Source organism: Plecotus auritus (assembly GCF_963455305.1).
Source record: "Plecotus auritus genome assembly, chromosome: 2".
Lineage (NCBI taxonomy): Eukaryota > Metazoa > Chordata > Mammalia > Chiroptera > Vespertilionidae > Plecotus > Plecotus auritus.
Genome location: NC_137771.1, coordinates 94926444 through 94943808, shown reverse-complemented (window position 1 = coordinate 94943808; position 17365 = coordinate 94926444). Strand labels below are relative to the sequence as shown.

At 43.9% G+C, this 17365-nt stretch overlaps 1 protein-coding gene across 1 annotated transcript in view; it reads right to left on the bottom strand.

Moving 5' to 3' along the window:
• Positions 1-2618: 2618 nt before the first annotated feature.
• LYRM4 (LYR motif containing 4) overlaps positions 2619-17365 on the bottom strand; it is a 166781-nt gene continuing 152034 nt past the window's right edge. Inside the window, exon 3 of the mRNA XM_080657457.1 lies at positions 2619-2934. Within this exon, the coding sequence (XP_080513583.1) occupies positions 2866-2934 (69 nt within the window). The 3' untranslated portion in view covers positions 2619-2865. The remainder of the gene's footprint in view (positions 2935-17365) is intronic.

Sequence of the window (17365 nt, the reverse complement as noted above, 5' to 3'; positions counted from 1 at the left end):
GGTTCAGAGCATATTCATCAAGGAATTTCTTATCCATGATTGTGGGTAGATCCAGAAGAATTCCCGAGTCAAAGAAAATGTTATCCTTTGTGAGAAAATGCATTCACCTTCTGCTGTTTGAATGCTTTCTAGCAAGCAGCTCATTGTATAAGTTGTGAACTTTCTGTAACCTTGTTGATATAGTATTTTACTGTACATTTTAGTTTCATTCTTAGAACCATATTCTTAAAGTTTGTAAACCAACCTTCCTCAGCTTTTTAAGTTTCATGTCATCTTTTGCTCAATATACAAAAACTCCCCCTACTGTCCCTGTCCCCAGTGATGATATATATCTATATGCTTCACCTATAGAGGGGGATACTGTTCTACAGAAGGATGGGTAAAATCTCTCTCTTTTTTAAAAGGATAGTTTATTTATTTTTAGAGGGAGAGAGAAACATCAATGTGAGAGTGCCATATCCATTGGTTGCTTCCAGCAGCGCCCCACAACCCCCACTACGGATCGAGCGACAACCTGAATTGAACCAGCAACCTCCTGCTGTATGGGATGATGCTCAACCACTGAGCTACACTAAGGACTTTTAAGATTGATTTATTCCAGTAGATTTAAAAAAAGTGAATAAAAAGAAATTATATTTTCAACCTTTGGAAGTAACAGATAAATTTGTCGACGCTTGAACTTGAAGTTGTTGAACCTGACAGGAGGAAGCTATAGGCAGTGCCTCCTCCTGTTGTCTTAGCTGGTGGCCTGATATCTGCTGTTACCCAGGCCCCTCACCTAGGTTCCCTTCACAATTCACATCCAAGCCCTGTTGACTTTATTTCCTCCTCCTTCTTTTTTTATTTTTATTACTTATTTTGTTTTAAGTGTTCACCCAGGAGGAGGCACTGCCTATAGCTTCCTTCTGCCAGGTTCAACAACTTTAAGTTCATGTCTGGCTGACATGAGGCAACTTCAGCCGGCCCTTAGACGTGTTAAATAAATTAACCTTCTGTTAAAGGCCTGCAGAACAAGTCAAGTTTGCTGGGTCTACTGGCTCTGTGACTAAAATGTGGTGAAGTCTCCTATGGAGTTGTTAGCCTGTTAGAAATGTGAGGCTTGCAGAGAAGAGATTCATATGTGGACTCGGGTTTCTAAGTAGCAGCTGTTTTAATTTCAGTATAAATCAGAGGTGATATCTGTTAGCTAGCACAGTTGTTGGATGCAGTTGTTGTTGAATGGCCATGAACTGTACTAACGCAGAGTGGAAAGTGACCCAGAGCCACACATGCGGGGCTGGGAGACTAATCCTCTAATCCACTGCGATCAGTGGGAAGGGAGAGAAGACTTCCCGCACTCCCGACACTGGGCGCACTCCCGACATTGGGCGTCTGCTGACTATTTATTCTCACACTGCAGCCTTGAGACTTTATCCATGGGCAAAAGCATTCTGAAGTCACAAGTTGTAATGCCAAATACAATGACTACGTTTCTTCTATTTTGAATGCACTATTACAACATCTACAATCCATGGGTGAGATGGGCAGGCATGATCTTTACCACGAGTATGAGGATGGGGCCGCACACTGCTTGTGCTTGATTCATGTGAATTAAAATGATGGGGGGCTGGAGGGGCAGTTCTGTGGCATGTTGGTGACACTGTCACAGCTATTGTAGAACCTGTAAATATTTATATGAGCCTGTCCCAAACCTAGACACATAAATAATGAATTCACTTAGCTCTGTTTACAAAATGAAACAAAAAAATCACTCAGGGCCTGGTCCCTCATAAAATCTCCACAAGTCAAGTGCGTTATTTAATACCTCTACCCATGTTTTGAACTGATGTACTTGCAAGGATAAAGCCAAACAATTTTTTTAAACTTGTAACATAAAGAGCAGAGTTTCCCGAGGTGGCTAAACATTAAAAACACTAGGAGAGCTTAAAAAAATGTACATGTAAGTTATTGTTTCACCTTTTACTAAGTCAGAATCCAAGGGGAGGGAAGCACTCAGAAATTTCAAAATGCTCCAAATCTCCGGGAGGTTCAGACTCAGCAGGTGAGCTGGGGGCCAGCTTTGGAAGCAGTGCTGACAGCAGCACTCCTTGAACTTCAAAGGCCCTGCAGTTACCTCCAGTGTTAGACTGACCATTCTGATTCAAAAGGTTTGGGATGTGGCTTGAGCTTCTGCTCCCAGGCAGTGCTGATCCTCAGACCTCTGAGCTGCCAGGGGTGGAGTGCCGTGTCTCTAGGTGTGTATCCACCTGCCTGCCATCCTTGTGGTTGCGTTGGGCCTAAGGATCAACTGCAGGGTGCACCTTCTGCCCCCAGGCCCTGCCCTCCTCCCTGTTGTCCCCCAAATCTCTCCTGGTGCCTGGGCTTGCTTCCAGAAAGGGAGGACTCAGCTGAGGGTTGGAGCCTCCCTCCTGGCACCCCCACCGCCCTGTGCAGGACCTGCAGCTGCAGGAAATGCAAGTGCATTAATCAGGATGAGTGTATCTGGGTAGCAGGCTTAGGGAGACAATCCTGTTTATTGTTGAGGACTAAGAAACAAAGTCTGGAGATGCTCTGTATAAGTGGTGATGAGCTACTGGGGGGTGGGGGGAGGGGTAGAGAGGAGACACAATAACACAGCATTATTCTGAGTGAGCACCGGCTCTTCATTCTAACATTGAACCAAGGAGAGACAGCCACCCTTGCCACTAAGGCTGCAGGAGAATGGAAACCTCATTCAATTTACTGTATCAGTTTCTACAGGGCAGGTTGAGCAAGAGGTTATTATTTGAAGCTGATGCAAGAAGCCACTCGTGGTCCATTGGGATCCCAATCCCAAGCGCAGAGTGGGTACTGGAGGTGGTCCGTGGTTGCTGATGGTGCTGGTCTTTAGGTCTTGGGCTTCTCCTGATTCTCAATGATAAGCTTGTCAGTCGAATACAGTTGGCCAATGTGGACCTGAAGGCAAAGAACAGACAGATCAGGAACCATGGGACTCCATTAGCTGTGAAGGGTCAGAAAGAGTATTTCTAACATTTAAACGCAAATGTCTGCCATCACAGGGCCCTTCTCTGCTGAACACCACACTGTGAGGCAAAGGGCAGTTGCCAGATTTGCCTCTGTGCATTCCCTGCACGCTGGAGCCAAGCTGGATGTACTGGCGAGCTCATGGCTGTGCAGTGCAGAGAGACAGGGCAGGGTTCTTTCTTATAAGTGAAAGGCTGTTTGCCTACAACAGCCAACAAATAAACACGTGTTGGGTGAAAGAGCCATCAAACCCTCTAGGAGGCCTGGGAGGGCAGCCACAGCCCCTGGTCTTTGGGTAGATAGGCAATGAACACCTACCATACCAGACACTGCACTTCAGTTAATGTGTGAAGACGTGATTCCTCCCTCAGAAGCTCTGCATTTAGGAGCAGAGGCAGACAAGGACGGAGATAGCTGCCCTATGAGCTTGTGGGTGCCGGCAGAGGGCAGCACGCAGGACTAGAGGAATGTAGGAGCTGGGACTCAGCCTAAGGGAGTTAGGAAGACTTCTCTGAGGAGATGGATCCTAAGTAAGGGCTCAGGAGTACAGTGGGAGCCAGAGGAGGGGCAAGAAGCACATTCCAGATAGAGGGAGTGGCCCCCACAGAGCAGCTGGTGTGAGGGCACCTGATGCATTTGGGCTTATGGAGAATGTCAAAGACATCACCGGCAGTGAGTGTGGATGGGGTGAGGTAGAGGAGAGAGTAAAAGGTAGGCTAGGGCCAGATCATGGATGCCGACTTATTTTGAGGAAAAATTTCAAATGTTAAAACGGAAGATGGACTTAGATTTGTGGTTCAAAATCACTTTATCTCAGTGTGAAGGCAAGAGCCCAGCAAGAGTGCAGGTGAGAGACAATTTGGCTTGAACTAAGGAGGTGACAGAGTATAGAGTGGAGCGGTCCAGAGAATTATTTGGGTGACATACAAAATGGGGACTCATCAATAGTAAGATCAAGAACGACTGGTGTAGATATGATAAGAATCACTACCGCATTTTTTGGTGAGGAAGGAAGGCTCAGAGAAGTCTATCCACAGAGGAACAAAGATTTGAAGCTGAACAGTGCCTTTTCCAAAATGCTGCTCATCTGTAGTACCCAAACCCATGTCACTGTGACACAGCTGTAGTAATCACACACTCTCTGCTGAAGGGGTACAATAGCATACTGATTAAAATTTGAGGTAACCACACATGCAATCTGGGCCTGCTCAATATCCATCTCTCTTTTAAAATGTGTGTGTGTGTGCATGTGTGCGTATGTATACAAACACACAATATTTTAATTTGAAATCATAACTTGCTTTTACTACTTAACTTTGAAGATTTTTTAATTGATTTTTAGAAAGAGTGGAAGGGAGGGAGAGAGGCAGAGAGAAAGGAACATAGATGTGAGAGACACATCGATTGGTTGTCTCCCACACATGTCCCGACCAGGGCCGAGGATTGAGCCTGCAACAGAGGTACATGCCCTTGACCGGAATCAAACCCAGGACCCCTTCAGTCCATGGGCCCACGCTCTATCCACTGAGCCAAACTAGGGCCCCACTAACATGGTTTTAACATAGTACTTGTTTCTCAAAGTTCAACAGTCTAAAAGGATGGAGCCTTTGGGGGATAGGTGCTCTCTTGCAGGAAATGCAGCTGTGATATGGTGACCTCGTCCCAATCAGTTCAACATGAAAGGCTCCAAAGAAAGTTGCAGAATGAAGATGAGGGGTGATCCAAGCTCAACTTTTAAGGAACTTTAAATAAAAACAACCCTTCAAATTTATAGTCTAGTTTGGCAGAAGTCTGAATTAGATTTTTTAAAGTTCCATTCAGATAGGACACTTTTATGGCCGGTGTGGGTGGGTGGGAGGATAATTAATGTTAATGATGTTAAGAGGGCATACAGATTAATATCTTTTCACCTCCCCCAGCCCTGTGGTCTGATAGTATAGTTGGTCCTCTGGTGGCCGCCCGCCCTCTGTGCACGAACTTCTCACTGACTGACATGGTCTTGTATCTTCAGTGTCTTTGCTCCACGAGGAGCTACTGTCCCAGGAAAGACCCACTCAGTATCCACTGGCCAAAAGCCCACCCACCCTTTGGGCCAGTGGTTGAAGCTTCTCTGGGTCCCCTCTCTGTCTCCTAAAAACACTTACTATACATCACCCATTCGACACTAGTTTGGCCTTGTACTGTCACCATCTGTGTGCCTGTCTCAGTTCCTCTGCATGGGTATCAGTGATGACGGGCAGTAGGAGAGACTGAGCTGCCCCACAGCATAGTTTAGGACTGTGCCAGACACCTAGTTCTAGATCCTAGGTCATACGTGATCATGAGTCCTTGGTGGTGAGCTCCTAGTGGAAACATGGAAACGATAAAGGCAAGGCAATAAACATAGCGACAGGACCATTTACTGTAACAAAAATGTTCACCCATTGTAAGCAAAATCAAAAGATTTAAAGTAGGCCCAACAGAAGGTTGAAAGTTATAATCCAAGGTTACAAGGGATTAACCTGAGCAATTACAGAATAGGCAAGGGAAAAATATTCAGTTCACAAAGGGGAGGAAATATCAAAATGTTACCTCTATGAGGATGAAAAAGATGAGGCATAATGAGGCATAAACGTTTGTGTAACAGTTCTGTCGCATTTATTTGGGCTATAAAATGTGCCAGCACACATCAGGGGGCCAGCTGGGGATGGATGCCACAGTGCTAATGACAGAGCATGTCACTTCTGAGCTGCAGGTGAAAGGAACTGGTTGGTCAATGGCAGTGAGGAAGTGCAATTAGCAGCTTCAATTTATAGTCCCCCCAGAATCCCAAATTGGCTTGAATCAGAGTATTACCATGCATAAACTAGTCATTAAAGCTGATCACATTTCTATAAGCTTTAGGAGCTAGCATTAGAGTCCAAGGAAAATACACAGATTACCCAACTGCAAGTAGATGGATGACTGGATGGCCTAGAAACACTTATAAGCTCTGAGACTCATTAGACAAACAACCTGCTGGGGGAAGGAGGAGGGTCCAAAAAGATAATATTTCCTACAATGTTTCAGGTCTTCACTGCTTACCATCGGAAGCACTGTGCTGCCTCCTGAGCAACACACCTCAATCTGATTTAGACTTAGGAGCTGGGCTCAATTGCCAGGGGCTGGGGCAGGAGGACTGTGAAGTGGGGCCTCTGCTACTTCCTGCCTATTTCATTGGGTTGTTATGAGAATCAAATGAGATACTAGACTTGAAGAAAACGTAACAATTGTCCCACATACTTCCTAGGGTCTAAATACATTAAATATCTTCATGCTGTTGGGACTATTACATAAGAATAGTACCAGGCATGTAGTAAGGGCTCGTTAAATGTTACTTATGTGCATGGCCCATCTACTGTCAGGCTGAATATCACAGGATCTCCAAGGCTTATCACCCTCTGCTGTAAGAGTCTATGATTCTGTAACTATTAAACCCACCCACACTATGGAGAAAGGGTGTGAGGGATGTCTGAGACCATTACCTGGTTTTGAACTTGAGCTTCCTGATCTGAACTTGAGTCTGTTCTTTCTGAGGCTCTGCTCTGAGGGCACAGCTTTCTGTCCAGGAAGGGCCCAGCACAGTCTTGTGTGAGGAGGTGCCCTATATGTTGAAAGTTATGGGGGAGATGTTGACACCTGGCTTTGCTTGGGAAGCGCTAGGGGGTAGAGTGTCCCTACTCTCTTCCCTTTCTGAGGATGGGAAAACCACCCAGCAGGGATGATTCCTCATCTGATGGGGGCAGTGCCAAATCTGGCATTGTTATGATTATACTAGAGGCCCAGTGCACGGATTCATGCACAGGTGAGGTCCCTCAGCCTGGCCTGCACCCTCTAGCAATCTGGGACCCCTTGGGGGATGTAGCAGTGCGCGAAGCGGCAGGTGGCCAGGGAGGAGCCTGAGCCGGGCCGAGTGCCACGTTGCTCCCACTCATCCCAGCCCTGCTGTGCCACTGCTGCTCGGTAGTGCTGCCTCAGAGGTGGGAGAGGCTCCCGCCGCTGCAGCTGTGCTCGCCAGCCGTGAGCCAGGCTTCTGGCTGAGCGGTGCTCCAGCTGTGGGAGCATACTGACCACCAGGGGGCAGCTCCTGAATTGAGCGTCTGCCCCCTGGTGGTCAGTAAACTGGTCGTTCGGTCGCTTAGGCTTTTATATATATATAGACTATTACTACTACAAAATAATGATAATGATGATGAAAGTAACAGTAACCCTTAATTGTATGCCAGACACTGTTCTAAACATTTAATTAAATCAATTAATTAAAAGCATTTAATTCTTTTAATCTCACAACAACTTTATAGGAAGATACTATTATCCTCATCAATCTACAGGCTTTTACATGCAAACTCCATCTTTCGTGTTTACTCTCCATATTTGGAAAGAGTATAATTGCTCAGATGGACTTGCCCTTCCATTTCACAAATAAGAGACCACTGTCTCAGTGGATCACACTGAAAATATGAGACAAGACATCACAACAAAAACACACCTAGACATAACCTTAATGAGAAATGTGTATGATATTTAGAAAAAAGAAGATAAAACTTAGAAATATAAAATAAGTTTGAATGGCCCTGGCCAGTTTGGCTTAATGTTTAGAGTGTCGGTTCTCGGACTGAAGGGTCATGGGTTCGATTCTGGTCAAGGGCACGTACCTCAGCTGCAGGCTTGATCCCCGGCCCCAGTTAGGGCACGTGCGGGAGACAACCAATGTGTCTCTCTCACATCGATGTTTCTTTTTCTCTGCCTCTCCCTCTCCTTTTCACTCTCTCTAAAAATCAATAGAAAAAAACATCCTCACGTAAGGAAGAATTAAAAAAAAAAGTTTCAATGAAATCAGAAAATGCAATGTTCATGGAGAGACTAAATCATAAAAAATGTTAATCGTTTGACAAATTAATTTATGTTTAACACATGATAATAAAAATCCCAGCGGGACTTATTGAGAAAATGACTTTAATGTTTATTTGAATGAATACGAAGCCACTTTGAAAAGGAAAGTATTAAAACATTTTTGAGATACCATTAAAACAGTGTGGCACTAGCTCAAGAGAAGAGAAATGAACGGAATAGGAGAGTTAGAAACCAGACCTCCAGGTACAGAAGCAGTTAACACACAGGGGCATGAGGCTCAGCTTGAAGAGGCTTCAGGACCTGGAGCACCTGTAAGGTCTCCTGTGGATCTCAGTGTAGCTGACGTGTCCTGCTCCATAATGTACTTACGCTCACTTCAGTGTGGAAATGCTACCACACGCTGTTGAGTAACCCTGGTCCTTCCATAAGATGCACTTTATTTATCCTGCCTTTGAGTGCCTCCTTATAGCCGGCTAAAGAGGCAGATTTTTTTTGTTTTTTGTTTTTAATGTGTTTTTATTGATTTCAGAGAGGAAGGGACAGGGAGAGACAGATAGAAACATCAATGTTGAGAGAGAATCATTGATCGGCTGCCTCCTACGCACCCCATACTGGGGATTGAGCCCACAACCTGGGCATGTGCCCTGACTGGGAATCAAACCATGACCTCCTGGTTCTTAGGTGGACACTCAACCACTGAGCCACACTGGCTGGGCATGAAGAGGCTGGCTTTTAAGGTGTTAAACTTTCCTAAGACAACTACATTTGATAGGGGCTTTGAAGACCCACTAATCCTGTGAGCCACCAATATAATGAATCTTTGATGGTAGAATTTCAGCTTTTGGTGACCTGTCAGGCCACGCGTTCTGCCTGATGCATGGGAGGTAAGCACACTTCTTTTCTGACCTATAACCACGTCGACAGCTTTCCATGCCGTCTGCAATCTACACCGCACTTCTCTCTGGTGAGAGCCCAGGGTGGAGTCGCCGTCACAGCCTTGCCACAGTCAGGTCACTCACTAGGACAAACATTTTCCAAGTAGACCCGTTTTATCATACTTTATGTCCCTAATAATTTTTGAAGAAGCAAACTGAAATAGGGACACATGAAATTATATACACTCCCCCCTGCCGTTTAGCAATAAGAGATTTTATAAAACCTAAACTTATGAATAAGATCTTCCTCTAAAAGTAGCTCTCGATGTGCATGCATTTTTTCTTCCTTGAATCCAGTAGCCTAAGTTGATTTAAAAAATGCTTACATAGAATATTACTACTTTTAATTTTGACATTATTTTATGCCATAAGAATGCCTAGTGTGCAAACCAGATCTCTGAAAATTCCATCAACAACTAAATGTGCGGGGAGAGGAAGAAGGCCAGAGAACCCAGGGATGGCAGGGATGGCAGCTTCCTCTCCCCGCACACACCCCATCTTTGCTCAACTCTGCAAGCCTTGAGTGTGAGACACTGGATGTTCCCAACATGGGGGTGCTGGTGAGGAGCTGACCTTTCATTCCTCTGTGACATTAGGGCAGAGTGATGAGAAACTCCTACCTCTTCCCCAAATCCCACCTGAAGTTAATCAATGTGTTTCATCCTTGCTAGCAGAGAACAGAGGAGGCAGATGCATGTGTATGCACCACATATTGCTGTCCATTCTTGTCCCAGCATCATTACTAACAAAGTCTTCTCTCATTCTCAAGGGTCCTGGTTTGAAGGATAAATTATATGGTTGCCCTAACGATTATCCACTGTTGTCAGATTTCTAGGCCATTCCGTTGTTTTCTGCATGAAAAGATGTTCAATTAAAAAAAAATAAAACCCACCACGTGATGGCCTCTTTCTTTCATATTCCAGGCCATTGGAGTAAAGGAAATCAAACCATTTTAATGGGTCTCAGAGAACTGTGGCTTCAAAGGAGCCTGAAGTTATGGGCAGCCGGCAAGGGTTCCCATTTCACAAGTAGACTTCCTTTGTGAAGCGATACACATGTAGGCGGTGGTTCCGAACAAGCACTGGCCCAGGACCCCAGGGCCAGCTGTCCAGACCCCAGGAGTTCTTATCAGGGAGGTGAGGGTGGGCCATGCTGTCATCACTCCCTTGCTCCTGACTGCACCCTCAGTGAGAAAGAGCACTTAATCCAAGAGGTTCAGGCTGAACCTTCATCATTATTATTTTACAATTATTATCAGTATTTTTTCTTTTGCAGTGGGTGAATATTAAAACAAAACAACTAAGGTAGATATTTACCCAACATGTGCACTTTGGGTGCAGCTACAAGACCAGAGTGGGGGAGGGAAGTGCCTTTTAACCTTATAATGTCCCTCTAAGATGCCTCACTATTTTTTTTAAATATATTTTATTGATTTCTTACAGAGAAGAAAGGGAGAGGATAGTTAGAAACATTGATGAGAGAGAAACATCGATCAGTTGACTCCTGCACACCTCCCACTGGGGATGTGCCTGCAACCCAGGTACATGCCCTTGACCAGAATCGAAGCCGGGACCTTTCAGTCCGCAGGCCGACGCTCTATCCACTGAACCAAACCGGTCAGGGCAGATGCCTCACTATTGATGAAGGCCAGGGATCACGTCTTCCTACCCTCTGCTACCTGATCTTTAGAGGTGCTGGGCATGGTGAGTGATCTCTACCTGCTGGTCCAGTCCACTGTTCAGGGAAGGCGGACGGTTATACAACAGGAGACAGGTGCTGGCTGTCTTCCCATGGCACTTACACATTCTCCCTTCCCGTCCCGAGGGCTGGGCGCAGAGCTGGCTGTGAGTCCCGGGGTTGGTTGTGAAGCATTATATAACTAAGGCTCTGAGAGGCGGGCATCCAGACACACCAGCCTATCGCACTGGATGTCAGCAACACTGCACTCAGTCACCAAGCCCTTCTTGGAACTGGGCAGAACTCAGGACCCAAACATTACGTCAGAATGACACCTGGCACTTCTCTGGGATGGTGAGAACAAGAACCTAGGCAAAGTGCCAGATGTGCCACCAACTGTCAAGCTTCTGCACTGGAGCTCAGGACCGCAGGTCACCAAAACCACAGCAGCAGGCCAGACCCGCATGGCTATCATTAGTTACCAGAAAAGCTATTACTGGGGGCTGCCGAACAGCTAATGTCGGCCATATATTTATACATGGAGGGAAATATAATGTTTTGATGAGAAAAACAGGCATTCTTTTTCAAATAATAGTAAAACAAAGTATGCTTCTAATGATAAGCACCAGGCTAGAGAAGACAATCATCAAAGGCACAGAAAAGTAGAGTTCCCAAACTAATAAAAGGGGGAAAAAAGGAATGAAGAGCTATGTGATAAAACCCCCCCCCAAAAATAAAGAATGAGAGAAGAGAAAGTAAACTATAATAAATAATAGAACGACATGGAAGCAATAAAACCAAGTCTATCAGCCATTCTATGAAATGTGAACAGACAAACTGAGGCACATAACAAAACAAAACTTTAACAAAAGTGATAAAGACTGAAAATCAAGAGATAAATTAAGATACGATAGGCACATTTTGGGGAAAAATACCAGTTTATATTAACAATAGACAAGGCAGAGTTGAGTCTAACAGCACTAAATTGAATAATGAGCAACATTTACAAAAAAGATACGGCAGTCATAAACTTGTAAGCAGTATATAAAGCCTGAACTATTTGAAATGAAAGGAGAAATTGCTAAAAATAAAATTATAGTGGGGAACTTTGATACTTCTGTTTCAAAACTGAATAAAGCCAGTACATTTAAAAAGGTAAAGACATGGAGGATTTTCACAATACAATAAACTAATTACACGCAGAAGTATCTTAAAGGAAATATAAAATAACTTGCCCATAAAATATTTACAAACAATAAGCATTAAAAAAATTCGTCAAGACAGAGAAACCAAGATGGTGGCATAGGTAAGCACCTAAACTGCTGCCTCGCACAACAATTTCAAAACTACAACTAAAAGACAGAACGGACACCATCCAGAACCACAGGAAAGCTGGCTGAGTGAAAATTCTACAACTAGAAGGAAAGAGAAAAGCTCACAGAGAATTGGAGGTACGGCAAAGGGTCTTTGTGCACGCAGAGAGGAAGGGCGGCTGAGAGCCTGGCTGACTTTCTCTGGCGGAAGGGGGAAGGAAGCCCCCGACTGCACTGAACCCCAGTTCTGACTGCACTGAACCCCAGTTCCGGGCGAGCCCCTGGGGACCCACGCTCTTACGGGGGGGAGTCTGGACTCTCAGGGGGAGACTCAGGAGCCGGGGAAGGCGGAGGACTGAAAGCGCGCACGTGCCAGTGCGCACAAAGGCTGCGGAGGTTGCCACAGGCTTTCCCTAGTGGAAGGGAGTCAGAGGTTCCTGACTGCACTGGGCCCCAGTTCTGACTGCACTGGACCCCAGTTCCAGGCGAGCCCCTGGGGACCCACGCTCTTGTGGGGGAAGTCTGGACTCTTGGGCAGAGACTCAGGAGCCAGGGAAGGCGGAGGTCTGAAGGTGCGCACGTGCGCGCAAGGGAAAGGCTGACGGGAAGCCAAGACTGAGACTCTACCCCATCCAAGCTGAGCACAGAGGCTATTGCAATTTGGCAAGTCTAATCCTATAAGGCTGTCTCCAGCACTGAACTTCTCCCAGCATAGACACAGCTGATCCTTACAGCCAACTGGCCTGGAGGTCAATTCTTCCCAGTGATACCAACAACAATCAAGACTTAATTACAACAAGGCTGTACACACAGTCCACAAAGGGGTGCACCAAGAGTGTCCACCTCAGGTTAACTGGGGAGGCAGACCCACTGGGCCATATTGGAAACCTAGCACACAAATCTACCTTACCAACTCAGGGAAGCAGTGAAAATGCGGCCTCAAAGAATCAGATCACAAATGAAAGAAATGGAGGAAAACAAACGACTGGATATAGAATTCAAAACCACGGTTATAAGGCTTTTTAAGAATATCCTAGAAAAGGCCGATAAATATAACGAGACCCTCGAAGATATGAAAAAGGACCAAATAGAAATTAAACATACACTGACTGAAATAAAAAATATTATACAGAGACCCAAAAACAGACAAGAGGAACACAAAAATCAAGTCAAAGAATTGAAATACAAAGAAGCAAAAAACACTCAACCGAAAAAGAAAAAGCAAAAAAAAAAAAAATCCAAAAAGTTGAAGATAGTGTAAGACGACTCTGGGACAACTTCAAGCGTACCAACATCAGAATTATGGGGGTGCCAGAAGAAGAGAGAGAGCAAGATACTGAAAACCTATTTGAAGAAATAATGACCGAAAACTTCCCCCACCTGGTGAAAGAAATAGACTTACAAGTCCAGGAAGCGCACAGAACCCCAAACAAAAGGAATCCAAAGAGGACCACACCAAGACACATCATAATTAAAATGCCAAGAGCAAAAGACAAAGAGAGAATATTAAAAGCAGCAAGAGAAAAACAGTTAATTACCTACAAGGGAGCACCCATAGGACTGTCAGCTGATTTCTCAACAGAAACTATGCAGGCCAGACGGGAGTGGCAAGAAATTTTCAATGTGATGAATAGCAAGAACCTACAACCAAGATTACTCTACCCAGCAAAGCTATCATTCAGAATTGAAGGGCAGATAAAGAGCTTCACAGATAAGAAAAAGCTGAAGGAGTTCATCACCACCAAACCAGTATTATATGAAATGCTGAAAGGTATTCTTAAAGAAGAGGAAGAAGAAAAAAGTAAAGATAAAAATTATGAACAACAAATACATATCTATCAACAAGTGAACCTAAAAATCAAGTGAATTAAAAACCTGAGGGACAGAATAATCTGGTGAATATAATAGAATCAGGGGCATAGAAAGGGAGTGGACTGATAATTCTCAGGGGGAAAGGGGTATGGGGGAATTCATGAAGTGACTGGACAAAAATCATACACCTATGGATGAGGACATTGGCGGGGAGGTAAGGGCAGAAGGTGGGGTGGGAACTGGGTGGAGGGGAGCTATTGGGGGAAAAGGAGAAATAATTGTAAAAATCTGAATAAAGATTTATTTAAAAAAATTATACAGAAGAGCAAAATAATTTACATACCTTCAATGGAGATACTGAAAGTACATTATTTACACAAATAATGCACTAGGTATTAAAATAAAGGTATGAGCAAGGTGAAAAAAAAATTTGTCAAGGATTTGGCCAAAGAAAATACTAAAAAGTTTTCCATTTATCATGTTAATTTACTTAAAAAAATCTTATTGATTTCAGTGACGAAGGGAGAGGGAGAGAGATATAGAAACATTAATGATGAGAGAGAATCATTGATCTGCTGCCTGCTGCATGTATATCCTCTACTGGGGGTCGAGCCTGCAACTAGGGCATGTGCCCTGACCGGGAATCGAACCATGACCTCCTGTTTCATAGGTTGATGCTCAACAACTGAGCCATACCAGCCAGGCTAATTTAATTAAAAAAAAAAAGATTTTTGAATTAGCTGCCATAGAATTAATTACCCATAGCTTTTATTTAGAGCATATTCTTACTATGTAATCATTAAAAATTACATTGTAGAAAATACTTAATTACCTAGAAGATAATTGTTGAGTGGGGGAAAAAAGCAGGATATAAATCATAATTGAGAGGCAATCATTATTATGCCTTGGCCTCAAAACTTTATCCCTGATTTATACCTTTATCTTCATCCAGTCATGGACTCCTAATCTACAGATCAAGATTCATCAGCAGATTCTAACTTTTAACCTAGTTCAATCCCAAGAAAGTTTCCATGGTTATACCCAACTCTGTGGCTTTTAGGACCCCAGTGAAGAGAGAAGGCATTTTTGCGCCCTATTTCTGCCCCTCTGGGATTAAGTTTGAGGATCACTTGCTTTACTAGTTAGCAATACGTATTTCGGAAAGTAACATTTACTGGACATGTGCCAGGCGTAGATTCTTTATTTAGTTTCTCACTTAACTTTTACAAGTACTCTATGTAATACTTAATACTTACACCCATCTTATGGATGAATAAACAGAATCAGAGAAATTTAGTAACCTGTCTGCATTTCACAACTGGTAAATGAATTATGGAGCTGACATAATCCACTCTAAGTCTTCTGGCTCCAAAACTTATAGCCCTTAAAAAAATATGTATGTACCTGCACCCAAGCTTTATTACTTTATTAGAGTTAAACAAGTACATCAAAGGTCAGGGCATGAAAGCAAGGCAACAAGGCCAGCTCCTGGGTTGGAGATGAACCTAGAAAGTGGTTGGTGAAGGGAATTTAGGTCAGAGTAAAATGTACCTTTTTACCACAGCACACTTCCTCTGAGAAAGTGTTTGCTGCTCCTTCTAATTAACATCTTAAATTGAAACCCATGCCATTCCAACAGCAGATCCTGCGGTCACTTAGGCTGGGCTACAAAGGCTGAGGAAGACGGAGATGTGATGTCCAAGTTTAATTTGTAGTTCTGCTTCAGGCGCACATCTTTTCAGAAATGGAAGTTCAGGGTATTAACTGCGTAATGCTGAGCAAAGAAAATCACAAGCCATCCGCCTCTTGGATCACATAAAGAACTTAGCTTAGTGAGCGCCATGGGGAGCAACAAGCCACCTGCCCAGTGTTTTTGTTTATTCAGATTTTGCCAGAAAAGGAAGTTGGCAGAAGCAAAGGAGAACTAGAAATCCCCTCTACATTTAACCTATTTGCAACTCTGCCAAAGCCAGAGCCAGCCTCAGCTGAGGCCTGATCCGAGCTCATGGGAAGTGAATCTTGCTGAGGAAGTGGCAACTTCCTTCCTGAGGTAGGGGGCAAGCACTGTTGAGATTCCATAGGACTGATGGCAGCACAAGTCATCACCGGATTAGAAACACGAGAGAAAGTTCACTTCCTTTTCTGAGGACTCAGTAGAAGTTACTTGGCCTCTTGCCCCTAGGTTTTCTGGAAAAGTGGCCAGGAGAGAACCCGAGCCTGCTTTGGCAGGGTGCACGCACACGCACATGTGCTGGGGAGCCTGAGGGCCACTCACGTGAAGCTACCATTTCATGGGCTTCTTTATCGTTGGATACATCTAGATGGCAGAAACAGAGGCCCTTTTCTCTCATATTAAAAAAAACAACACACAGTTCAAGTGCAAGATGATCTTTTTCTTCTCAGCGTTTCCAAAATTTTATTTTCTATAAGAAGACAATATTTTGCATAACTCTAGGCAGCCGATTTCTGACAGCATCTGCTATTTGATAGAAGCTGAAGACATACCTATTCATTAGAACAAGTGAATAGACAGGCACAAATTTAAATATATCATACCATGCCCGGCTGGCGTGGCTCAGTGGTTGAGCATCGATCTATGAACCAGGAGTCACGGTTCGAGTCCCCATCAGGGCACACGCCCAGGTTGCGGGCTTGATCCCCAATGGGGGCATGCAGGAGGCAGCCGACCAATGATTCTCTCTCATCATTGATGTTTCTATCTCTCTTTCTCCCTCTCCCTTCCTCTCTGAAATCAATAAAAATATATTAAATATATCACACTACAACCACCTATGAAGAAGGCTTGAAACACATCGTTGACTGTACACTAGCATCTCTTGGAGAGCTTTGAGTATTCTGATGCTTAAACCATTCCTATGAGATTATGATTTACTTGGTCTAGGTTGTGGGTTATGTCAGAATTGTTGAAAAAATGTAAAATACATAACAAAACTTACTATTTAAACCACTTTAAAGTGTTCAATCCAGTGGCAGCAATGACGTTCACAATGTTGTACAACCACTATCAAGTTCTAAAAATTTTTCATCGCCCTAGAAGGAAACATCATGCCCATCAGGCAGTCACTCAGGGCTTATCTCTCTAGCCCCTGGTAACCACTAATCTGCTTTCTGTCTCTAGGGATTTTCTTTTTTGAGGTATTGCATATAAATGGAACCATACAATATATGGCCTTTGTGTCAAACTTCTTTCACTTAGCATAATGCTTTAGGCTTATCCAGGTTGTGGCATGTATCAGTACTTCATTAATTTTAAGGCCGAATTCTATTGCATGGATATTCCATATTTTGTTTATCCACTCTTCAGCTGAAGGGCATTTGGGTTATTTCTACCTTTGGGTTATTGTGAATATTGCTGCTATGTACTTTTTTTTTTTTAAATATATTTTATTGAATTTTTACAGAGAGGAAGGGAGAGGGATAGAGAGTTAGAAACATCAATGAGAGAGAAACATCGATCAGCTGCCTCCTGCACACCTCGTACTGGGGATGTGCCCGCAACCAATGTACATGCCCTTGACTGGAATCGAACCTGGGACCTTTCAGTCCGCAGGCCAACGCTCTATCCACTGAGCCAAACTGGTTAGGGCGCTATGTACTTTTGTGTGCAAGTTTTTGTTAGGACACCTCTTTCAGTTCTTTTGGAGTGGAATTGTTGGGTCATAAGGTAATTTTACATTTAATTTGTTTAGGAACTGCCAAACTGTTTCCACACATCAGGATTTTTATTTTTTA